The 12,424-nt window shown below is 36.3% G+C and overlaps 1 protein-coding gene across 3 annotated transcripts; it reads right to left on the minus strand.

The window, feature by feature from the left end:
- Positions 1–170: 170 nt before the first annotated feature.
- polk (polymerase (DNA directed) kappa) lies at positions 171–10,030 on the minus strand. Of its 3 annotated transcripts, XM_082170012.1 has the most exons (15): positions 9,872–10,023; positions 9,528–9,709; positions 8,612–8,731; positions 8,040–8,192; positions 7,834–7,965; positions 7,613–7,757; positions 6,574–6,771; positions 5,025–5,149; positions 4,781–4,947; positions 4,613–4,645; positions 4,373–4,469; positions 3,755–3,926; positions 2,073–3,122; positions 1,896–1,947; positions 171–1,241 (listed from the first exon to the last, which is right to left on the minus strand). In XM_082170012.1, the coding sequence occupies exons 2-15, from the start codon at positions 9,672–9,674 to the stop codon at positions 1,139–1,141; spliced, it is 2,694 nt and encodes an 897-aa protein (XP_082026138.1). In that variant the 5' UTR covers positions 9,675–9,709; positions 9,872–10,023; the 3' UTR covers positions 171–1,138. The 3 variants fall into 3 exon arrangements, with proteins under 3 accessions (XP_082026138.1, XP_082026139.1, XP_082026137.1); XM_082170013.1 differs by having other exon boundaries at positions 6,574–6,768; positions 9,528–10,030; XM_082170011.1 differs by having other exon boundaries at positions 9,528–10,030.
- Positions 10,031–12,424: the final 2,394 nt, after the last annotated feature.

A 12,424-nucleotide genomic window follows, 5' to 3' on the forward strand; every position in this document is an offset into this window, starting at 1 on the left:
AAGCACTGATTGTGTTACAGTATGTGTGTGCAGCTATAAGGAATGAGCTTATAAGGTTATTATGCATATACACTACTGTTCAAAAGTTTAGGGTCAGCAAGAAATTAAAGAAATTAATAATTTTATCAAAAGTGACAGTAAACACAATTTACACTGTTACAAAATATTCAAATTAATTTTTGTTGTTGTGAACTTTATTCAAGGAATCCTGAAAAAAAATGGTTTCCGCAAAAATATTAAGCAGCACAACTGTTCTCAACATTAATAAATGTTTCTTGAGCACTAAATGGGCATATTAGAATGATTTCTAAAGGCTCATGTGACACTGCCGACAATACAGCCATTTTAAATGTGTAATATTAAACAATATTGCTTGACATTTTTTTTTTTTTTATCATAAGAGCATAAGAGACTTCTTTCAAAAATATTTAATACATTTTACCTAAACTTTTTGAATGATAGTGTACTTTTCATTCCTTCTAAACCTGTTTAAATGGTCTCCAAACTAAGAAAAAAACACCCTGATGTATTTCCATCCTTTAAAACACAAAACACCATTGTAAGATTAAAAGGACAATTTTTAATTATTTGTTTTTTACATTCATTTGAGGTGCAAATTAGAAGATACAATTACAATTCTGCATGTGTACAATTATGATACTTCTGTATATATTTTTTTATTTAGATGGTAAATCTTATGTCATGGTCTAAAAGTCGCTTTGCACGCCCATACAAAAATAAATGCTAATTTGTGTTTATGCAAAGAATAAAATTATTTTAAAAATATTTGAGCCATCACTCATATATAAATGTAGAATTAACATCAAGGATTTACATAAATATAGAAAGAGGAAAGTGCAAAAGTATAAATACGAAGCATTTTTTTTCCACCACACAAATACACATTTCTATAAATACAAAAAAAATATACCTAAATAGATCTTCAGCTTTTGTGTCAAAGTATATGATGTTCCCAGCACCATCTCTTATCAAGTGCCATCTTATTACCTGCTTTTCTTCAGTTTGCATATTTCTTACTCGCTCCTTCAACATATTCCCTGAAGTGAATCCCTGAAGTCCTCAAGGATTATCATGTCTTTTCTTCATAAGTTAAAAGATTTCTGGAATTGTAACAGAATTAGACGTTTTGTCTGGTGTTGCCTTTGAAGAACTTGTCGATTGTGTGTTTTGTGCTCAACACTTTGGTTTTCTTTGCGGGAGGAAGATGAGATGATCCTTGCCTGTAGTTAAAATGGAGAATACATAAGAAACAACAATAATAAGATACATTAGAGTTTAAGAGTTTGGGGTCGGTAAGATTTTTGATGTTTATGAAAGAAGTCTCTTATGCTCAAAATTTAAATAAACCGTAATATTGTGAAATATTACAATTTAAGAGAACTGGGTTTTTTTTTTTAAATGTATTTTTTTCCTGTAATGCAAAGCAGAATTTTCAGCATCATAACTCCAGTTTTCAGTGTCACATGATCCTTCAGAAATCATTCTAATATGATGATTTGCAGCTCAAGAAACATTTACTATTATTATCATCAATGAACCAAACAGTTGTGCTGCTAAATATTATACATTTATTTTTGTGGAAACAGTGATAAAAGTTTTTTTTCAGGATCCTCTGATGAATGGAAAGATCAAAGATCACTTATTCAAAATAGAAATCTTTCAACATTATTTAAATGTTTCACATTTTATCAATTGAATGCATCCTCGTTGAATGAAAGTAAAAAATAAAAATAAAATTATATATACTGTATATATATATATATAGGTATAATATAATATAGTATAATATAATATATATATTTCTGACCCCAAACGGTATGCATGTACAGTACTGTATGTATAGAACTGTATAATTGCCTTTTACAGTTAAATACCTTTTGCTCTTTTCTCTCACTTTAGAAACTCTGCCCTGGTCCCCCAATTGGCCTGCAAAAGACAAAACAACAAGTGTATCATTATCATTTCCCTTGACTTACCATATACTTGTCATAGTATCATTGTTATTTCCAAATGCGATTTCTTGCATTCTTCAACATTTGCTTTTGACTGACCTCTTACGCTCTTGAGTGCAGGCGCGTCTGAATGATCCACAGGAGGATGAGATCCTCTAAACTCCAGCAGAACTTCTTGGTTGAGACACATATCCACATGGCGGTTGAAGAGAGCGAGGTCACCGGTGCGCTGCAGCTGACTGCATACGGGACACGTCAAAGACGAGCCTTTCAAGTCAGATGACAACTCTGTGACAACAGCCTCAGGATTGTGTGTTGTGTGTGAGGCTTTAGAACTAGATATAGAAAGAGGCCTCTTCTTATTAGGAACAACTAAACGCTTTTCATTTATTTTTGTCCTGTGACTAAAAAATGGAGACTGGAAATCATTTCCGTCATCAGTTTCCACCACTGGCAAAGAGATGCTAGTGGACGGCTTCTCTCCATTACAGGACAGGTTGTTGCTTGATGCAGGTGGTTCACTGTTGAGCTCTTCCTTTCGCTCGCCTGCATCCGAATCTGTGTGTTCATTATCCATTGCACTGCCCTTCAGACATTCATCAATATGGTGGTTGAAGGCTGTGAGGTTTACATCCTTCATCTCTCTGTTGCACACGGGGCAGGTGAGAAACTGCAGAACCTGGGTTGAGATTTTAAACGATGGCTTTAAAGTTGCATGTTTGTTTATGTATCCTGTTGCGTCTGTCCCCGAGTTTGTGTTTGTTGATGTTGTGTCTGATTGAGGGTTTGTTATTGGCAGAGTTGAAGCAGCTGCGTCAGAACTACTGTTTGTTGTGTCTGTATCAGAGATGATGACAGACATTTGTTCCTGCTGCTGCTGAAGTCGTTTTGACTGCGCTCTTTGAAAAAAGGACTGCTGCTTAGGTCCTGTAGATTTGGGTATTTGCTCAGACACAGAAGGTACTTTTATCTCAGTGGACTGCGGCTTTAGGAAACTGGCACTAGCACTGCCTCCTTCTGCTTTGAGAGCAGATCCAGGACACTGCGTGAAACTGCCTGGATCAGATCCACCTTTCTGCAGGAACCCCATTATACTCCTCTGAAGAGGCTTTTTATCTTCAACGCTGATAAAGCCAGACACTCGAACGCCTGTTGAAAATCACACATCTCTTCATAAGCATGAGCATTTCATAAACTGAATTTTACTATCTGAAACAAATACACAAAGTAGCTTCAGATAAAAAAAAAAATGTGTATCACTGTACTGTCAGATTCCTCATGCATGGGCAAATAAACCAATGATAATTTTTTTTTTTAGATTTCATATGCTTTAAGAAAAAAATAATGGTACATTTTGGACATGATACAATAAACAGTTTAGTTCCAACCCTGATCAAACACACCTGAGCAAGCTAATCAATGTCTTCAGGATCACTAGAAACTCACAGCTAGGTGTGTTTGATCAGGGTTGGAGCTAAACTGTGCAGGACAGTGGCCCTCCAGGACCGAGTTTGAGAAACCCTGCCTTACACTAACCCTGCCCCTAAACCTACCGTCATAGAAAACTTTCTACATTTTTACATTTTCAAAAAACATCACTTAGTATGATTTATAAGCTGTTTTCCACATGGGGACCAAAACATGTCCCCACAAGGACAAGGATTTCAGATATTGCCAACTTTGTGGGGACATTTTGTCTCCCATAATGTAGGGTTTACCAGCCACACACACACACACACACACACACACACACACACACACACACACACACTAATATGTACCCATGAGTCTTAGCTTTAGTGGCTGAGGGCTGACACTGTCAATCTCAACTTTGAGAAGGTCTTTGGCAGCAGCAAAGATGTCCTCCTCAGTGCAGACAGCATACTGCAGTGTAAACGCTTTAGTCTTCACTTCAAAGTTGACATTCTTCAACTTTAAAGTAACAGTTTTCCCCTATGACACAAATAAATTTCAAGTAATGCATGTTAGACAAATATTTATGCACTTACTAATTGTATATGGAATCCAGATGACATTTCCTGAACTTTTTCTGCACATAATATATATATATTTTTTTTTTTCAGGGAGTCATACAGACATATTTGACATACAGACCAAATGTTTAATACATCCAGCAACAAAAGAAAATAAAATAATTGAAAAGTTTCCTTAACTACACAAATATGCAATCCACAAACACATGGTAGCACAATGATGCTGATATATATAAAAAACATCTTAAATGTAAATTAATGAATTACTTAATAAAATAAACTTCAAACCATCTTAATTTTCACAGTGATATGCATGTTATCACTGGCTATATATGAGGTTTGGTATAAAACTGGGAGAAGCTACTTTTACTTTTATTTAGCCCAACAAGAGGGCGAAACAGTTACCTTAAGGCCCTCTCGCTGTAGGTCCTGTGCTAGGTCATGACAGAGCTCCCTACACAGGGAATATTGCTCTTCTGCATCACTCATCTCCCCAAACGTCCTAAAAGAAAGAGTGAATATAAATGACACAAATTAAATAAGGGATGGAGGAAACAGAATGTTGATTTCAAGTTTACACTAATGTTTGGGACTGATGCATGTGCTGAAGACTGTAAAAAAAAAAGAAAACATTGAGCAAATTACCTCTCAGTGCTCATGCTTTTTCTTTCTGAGTCCCTGAAATAAAAGACCAGATCGTTCTTGAAATTTTAGAATAGTAATCTTATTCCATATCCAACATGTTGCCCATGTAGTTTATTGATATTACTTAAGTATGTTTGATGCTGTAACATATACATTAACACTGCACACCTCTCCATATATGTGGAGCCCAAACCCAAAGATATGTGAAGGAAATGATGCCAAGAGGTTTCCGAAAAAAGCAGGGAAACTAACGCCATCTGCTGGCCAAGTTGAGCACAGCTGACAATACCCAAAGCAGCCAGCATCTTCTCAGTCACCTTTCCAACACCAGACACCTGGAATAAATAAACAATAATATTAGGCCACGTCAATGAGCTAGAAAACAGCCAGGGATAAAAGGGGTCAGGCGGACCTTTCTGACAGGAAGATCCTTCATAAACTCCATCACAACTTGTCTCTCAGGAGGAATTCGGTACTGGCCATTGGGCTTGTTCTTGTCACTGCATACTTTTGCAAGCATCATGTTTGGGGCAATACCTACAACAGAGAATAATTAGAAATTTCGTACATACAGTATAAATACTGGATATACTTATGTTTGCAAGTTAAAGGCACAGTGTGCAAGTTTCACCACAAGGTCGCTTATTCAAAACAATAAAGTTGTAGCTTGATGACGCAGTGACAGAGTGTGGAACCATAAAGCTGTTTTCAAAGGTTATCTTTGGCGACAGAACCTGCAGCAAACAATAATGAATAATTGTGGGCCATCACGAATGTGCAAAACAAATAACCGTGGCTTCCCAGACGCTAACAGAGATCGTCGGCTTTGATGCTATAACTACTACTTCCACATTTTTTCAGGAAGCGCACTTCTTTCCATGGTTTCTACTGACAGCTGAGGGTAAGGGGAATATGACCCAATTGACAGGCGACACAAAGACACGGGCCGTTTCACTGGTTAAAATTGCGGATTTCTCTGGATTTAAACGTAAACATTTGGGATAACGCAAGTACACAAGTCAACAAAATACATATCATTGTTCTAGTGGTTTTTGGATATTTTAAAGGAATAGGTGATTCTCTACAGAAATTTTTTTTTGTTTGTTATGCTGGTTGAAAGTCTCCTCATATCCTGATAGCAATCACTATGTTAAAGGAGAACTCGGCAACTCTAGCGAACTCTAGTCACTTCTTCGCTGATTTTCCCTTTTGTTGTCGCATGTTTTCCCCACGAGCTCCCCCTACAGCTGTGGGGGGGCGTATATTTCACAACACGGTCGTAAAAAACTCACTTGCGGCGGCCTCCTCCCCCTCTCTACCGCTGCTCATGTGCGTTTGTTTTGATCGGAGCAAGCCAACTGTATCGTTTGGAGCTATGTCTACCGAGGTGGGTCATCTGGTAATACATCATACATGCGTGTGTGTTTATGTCGAATTGCCGTAAAGCAATTCGTGTTTCGTGCTCGTTCTCGTTTCTCACGAGACTTCCAATCTTGCCGGGACGGTAGTCCCCAAGTTGCAAGGTTGGTTTTCCGCCTGGGAATGCTGGGGGGAGCGGGGAAAGTCACCAATATCACCAGAACAGGTTGTTTAACCATCCAAATGAATTCTAGACAGTTTTATTAAGTTAAAAAAGTTACCAAGTTCTCCTTTAAGCGGTCTCAGTGTATTCATATAAATATATATCGTCTGTGGAAGGCGTAGGACCATAAAATGTTCGTTCAATCACTGCATTTGGTCCGAATAAAATGATAGCACGTTCCCTATCAGTCAATGTGTGTTTGCATAACAAAGAGACGTGGCTTTGGGCGACAATTTGCAGGGAGGGTGGATTCGTATGCTTTCAATGCTAGCAGGCTAAAGTTTGCCTTTCCCAGATCACCTTTTGCACCTTTAATGCAAAAATCGTACATATTGTACCTTTAAGAGTAAAAACCAAATAAAAATATCCACTCCCTCACCTGCACTGGCAGTAAGAGACGTTTTCTGCTCAATACGGAAGCGCATCTCCCTCACAGCCTCCTCTGCACTCGTCCCAAACACCTCAGCTTTCCCTTCAGCTCCTGACAGAGAGGTCGAGGAGCAGGGACTGTCCTCAAACAGCACAGGAGACAGTCCATCTTTTTCCGATTCATCCACAAACTTTCCTGCATCATCTTCTTTTCATCAGAATAAAGAACAAACATCATGCTAATATAATTGCTCATATTAAAAGACATTTTAATACATAATAAAAGCTTTCACAAAATAAAAAGTGGACCTCTTTTCAATCTTTTAGATGCCAACCACTCCCAAATATGATCATCCTTGTGTGAGTGAATTTAAAATGGAGCTATATTTTTTTATGAATAAAGACCTAATGTATACCATTAAACATTTTTTTATTTTTTTTTATTTAATTACATATTTGGTCTCACTTTGTTTTAGGAGTATTTACTACGTACTTACATAAAAAAAAACGTTGGGTACAATGTACTTATTGTGTTCATGTTGTATTGCAAAACACTTTCTGCTATTGAGGTGGGATATGGGTAATGTTAGGGACATGCTTAGAGGTTTAAATTATGGGTTAAGGTAAAAAGGAAGGGTAAACGGTGTAATTACAGATGTACTTACTGAAATCAATTTCAGAAATTACATGCAGATACTTTTTACAATGTACACAATAACCACATTGTATAAAATGATTAATTTAAAGATTAATAGTAATTAAAGACACTTAATATAAAGTGGGACCAGATATTTATTTAAATATAAATCTGTGCAAAATATTATTTGGAAAATATCTATATTATGTTAAATTACTACTTTTTTTCAACTTCTTATACTGTAAGATGTTTTTTATTTATTTATTATTTTAAAATAAATCATTATTACAATTACAAATGTGTATTTATTTAAAAAAATGTTTACACTGCTTATCTCCAATCTTTTCGACAGACCACAAATCACTTCCAGTTTGAAAACCCCTGCACTAGTCAGTAGACTTCTGTAACACACCTGTCTTGGCATCACACATGTGATGTGTTCGCATGGACTCCGGCCAGAGCTTCCGCTGCTCCAGATGCTCAGTGATGTCCAGATAAGCCTCGTCCAGACTCACAGGCATGAAATGAGGGTCATACTCTGAGAATATCTCGCGTACCTTAATAAAGACAGACCCAGGCATGAGGAAACGACAGCAGACTGACTGAATGTCGCCGGACTTACATATAACATACCTGGGCACTCACTGCTCTGTATTTGTCAAAGTTGATGGGCATGATAACTAGGTTTGGACAGAGCTTCTTCGCAATGAACCCTGGCATGGCAGCACGGACACCAAACCTTCTGGCATGGTAATTGGAGGTTGACTGGAATTGATAAAGACAATGTCAACACTGTGGACATGTGATGATGTTCTGTGAGTTTTGTTTCAGATTCTCACCAGCATGCTCATGGACCCCACTGCCATCGGTTTGTCCTTCAGCTCCGGGAAGTCTCTCATTTCTACGGCAGCATAGAACGCGTCCATGTCTACGTGAACTATCACACGGCCCAGATCTCGACCCCTCTCCAGTTCACATTTTAGTTTGTCCACCTACGGTGCGAAAACTCTTAAACAACTGAACAGGTATGTGGAACTAATGTATTTCATTGTGTATTTTGGGTACCTCTTTGTTTCTATATTTTATACCTCTTTGTCTTTATGCAAAATATAAACAGGAGTGAAACAATGTAGCTTATCTTAGGACCATTAAGATTTATTGCATTGTGACAATAAAGCACAATGCAATAATATCACGATGCAATTATCATGACCATAAGGCATAATTCACACTGTTCCTACAACTGTGTAAAACATTAATAAGACTCATCCTGTCCAGACAAAATGATTTCAAATAATGATTTCAAACTATTTGAATAATACATCCTATTTTCAATATGATAGCATTTCAATAATAAAACTCAGGGTGAAATTGTCATAAGATTTATGACAATCATTACAGAGTTGATTACCTCTGCTTGTGCTTGCTTCATCTGTTCTTTAGTGATTCTTGCTTTTTGCTCCATCATTTTTTCAATGCGCTGATTCACCTGCCGCTCCTTCTTAAGTTCATTCTCATAAAATTTAGATCCCTGTTATTCAAAAGAACAAATTTATTTTATTTTTTTCAACTGCATTATAAATGGGTCAATGTCAACACCGTCCTGAACTGTAACTTGCTACTGTTAATTTCATATAAAAGTATTTAAACATTTAATGAATTTATAATATTAACCCTCGGTTTCAGACAAGGCTTAAGCCTATTCCTAGACTAAAATGCATGTTTAAGCTGTTGTAACTAAAAGCAACTTGCACTAGCATATCTAAAAATGTGTCAATTCCATTGTTTTGTCTCAAGATGCACACCAATAATGTTTTTTTTTTCTAAGGCACATTTAATAAAATGTTTACCTAATTAAACTAAAGCCCAATCCTGGCTTAATCTAAGCCCTGTCTGTGAAACCAGGCTTAATTTATTTAAAACACACATTTTACTTAAATTAAAGTGATTATATCCTTTTTTGTCCTCATATTAATTGAGAGATTAATTGAGAATCTATTTTTTTTTTTGTCACAGGACAGGACTATTGATGAATGAAAATTTTACTAAAATAACTTAAAATCTGATTTCATGTTATTTATTAAAAACGGATACGTAAATAAATGAGTAAATAATAAATGAGTAGCATAATAAAGTAACTTGATAGAAACTTAATGGCATGCCCTGACAGGCCAAACTTCACCCATTCACATTAATATAGCCTAAATATTAATTGTATCTGTGTCTGATCTGCTTAAAAAAGCTTCACGTCCACGTTATTTGTCAACTACACATATAAATACAAGTATAATACTGTATAACTTAAGTAGATAAATAGCTGTGCAGACCTTGGAGGTTTCCAGAATGACCTTGTTGATCTTGTCTCTGTCCAGTCCCTCCATACCAGCCTTGTTATCATTGAGAGCGATCCTGGAGAGAAGATCAGCTCCAGAGCTGCTCACACTCACAGCAGCATCCTGATGGTGATCCTCCATTCCTGCTACTTTCACTTCCTTCACCAAACTAACACCTGCGACCCAGTAAGCGACCTGCCATGGATGCTAAACGTCGAAATATTGAGGCAAAATATTGTTGTTGTTTTTTCTATTGACAGCTTTTCCTGTGCTAGTTAGCCTAGATAGAAATCACTGAATGCATTTTAAAGCATTTGCTTTTAATTGAATTACGTTACTTGACTGTCTTGCAGATATATAGCTAAAGAAACATAAACTAGTCAAGGATCCATGGGTTTATAGTCAACTAAAAAACAAAAACGATATAAAAGCGTTATTTGCCAAGCCATAGCCCCCATTTTTGAACGTCTCGTTCTCGGAAAGGAACGCAACACCATGAACCTCTTTATCGCCACCTGCTGTACTGGAAAATGAACATACACCATGCGGGGTTTCATGTATGTTTTAAAATGCTATGTGACATTTTGTTTATTGTGAACGAATTCCAAACGAGGTTTTTGCGCCCTTGAAGGCCACTACGAAAAGGAGACGCCATTTGTTGCGTTGTTTATTTCGAGTTAAAAATCGTATTCGGTACCAACGCGGAAGCAGGTAAGTCACAGACAGACGGAATTGAATCTGATCCAGCCACTGATTGTAATATAACGCTTACAAATAGGATTTATAACTAAAGAAGAAGCAAGAAAACAGTTCTGTCGTATTTATTATTGGGTTTAACATAATTTTATTGTGTGAGATCCTCTACTGAACTCCGTAGATTACGCTGTTTTTACTGCAAGAGCCCAAGAGGAACTTTTTTTTATCTTTTTTCTTTTTCTTTTTTTTTCTTTTCTCCAAGAGGAACTATAGCGTGTTTCAACAGAACACTAGAATGGCGCTTCGTACGATCAAAAAGCCCAGGTTTCATGGTGAAAAATATTGATACAAAGCCGTCGAAATGATCCGCCACCTTCACGTAGTGGCGGTTTTGATACTGATAATCAACATCAAACGATGTCTCATTTACGATGAGATGCGCTCTAGTTCGCAATGCAAGTCAACGCGGCGCGCCGGTGCCTCCATGTCACGGTTATTATATTGTCTGCTATATTGCTTTTTATTTATTAAATACATGCAATTGGTTGATGAAACATTTATTAAAAATTAAGATACAATTTGTACAAAATAAAATTTGCTTTAAAGAAAGGCTTTCTACAAAGCAAAACTTAATGAAGTGGTAAAAATCATGTCTGACGATTTACAAAACAAAACTTCATTAAGTGGTAAAAACCATGTCTCCCGATATATTGTGCATCTTATGATCCTATCTTTTATTACAATTGTTTTTGAGCTAAAATGTAAAACACATCATATAGGCTATATACACACTGTATATGTTTCTTTTATCAAACATGTTTGGGGCCAGTCAAGGGGTAATTAAACTGCATGATCATTGCAAATGTTTATTGCTAATGTTTATTATTGCAAATGTTTTTCATTTGTTTAATAAATCTCATAATGATGGCACATCACTATATCATAGTCATAGCTTTTATTTCTATCTCAAATGATTGTCGGTCGGTCAGGGGGTACTTGGCAAAGAATCAAATACAGTTGGAAATGACGAAGACCATTAATAACACAGACTGTTAACAATTGTTTTTAATTAATTTAAACATTCTCTATGATAAAAAATATTTTAATAACACGGTTTTGGCGGTTATAGAGTTCTAATGACGGTGTTCAACTATAACCGTCGGTCTCACGGTTATATACTAACCGTCACACCCCTAGGTACACATCCATATTTTATAATTATTAATCAATTGAGATAAAGTAACTGAATGGTAACTCTAATATGGCAACCTATAACAATGAACTACTTTTTTGATAAATATTGTTTTGGTACATGTTGTTGAATTTGAGTTCTGAAGAGGCCTGCTATCATCAGGCAACACTTTTTTTCTTAAATTGATCATTCATCGCAAAGCGGGACGGGGGGTCACCCTATTTTTAACTCGAAATAAACAATGCAACAAATGGCGTCTCTTTTTCATAGTGGCCTTCAAGGGCGCAAAAACGTCATTTGGAATTCGTTCACAATAAACAAAATGTCACATAGCATTTAAAACATACATGAAACCTCGCATGGTGTATGACATATTCCAGTACAGCAGGTGGCGATAAAGACGTTCATGGTGTTAAGTTCCTTTTCGAGAACGAGACGTTCAAAAATGGGGGCTATGTTTAGTTTCACAGACAGGGCTTAGATTAAGCCAGGATTGGGCTTTAGTTCAATTAGTTAATTTTTTTTTTAAATGTGCCTTAGAAAAATAAAAAACATTACTGGTGTGCATCTTGAGACAAAACAATGGCATTGACACACTTTTAGATATGCTAGTGCAAGTTGCTTTTAGTTACAACGGCTTAAACATGCATTTTAGTCTAGGAATAGGCTTAAAGTGTCATGGAACCCTGAACCAAATTTTCTGAGATTTTAACAGAGGTTTGTGTGTTGAACACCATTGAAGACAATGTTAGCATCTGTTAGATTTAATAGTAGGGGGAAAATGGTTAAATTTTAGTTTTATTCTGCTATTTTCATCTTCCGGGTTTAACATTTTTTTTCAGTATGGCAACAAAGTTATTTTCAGATTTAAAAAGTGCAAGAAATATCAATCATTGCAATCTAATCTAAACCAAATAATCATTAAACAACAATACCAATGCTCATGTAACTGTTTTCTGATGCATTTACACAGGACAGATCTGAATTTGTAAGCTTTGTTAGT

This window comes from Leuciscus leuciscus, assembly GCF_965113295.1.
Source record: "Leuciscus leuciscus genome assembly, chromosome: 5".
NCBI classification, from domain to species: Eukaryota; Metazoa; Chordata; class Actinopteri; order Cypriniformes; family Leuciscidae; genus Leuciscus; species Leuciscus leuciscus.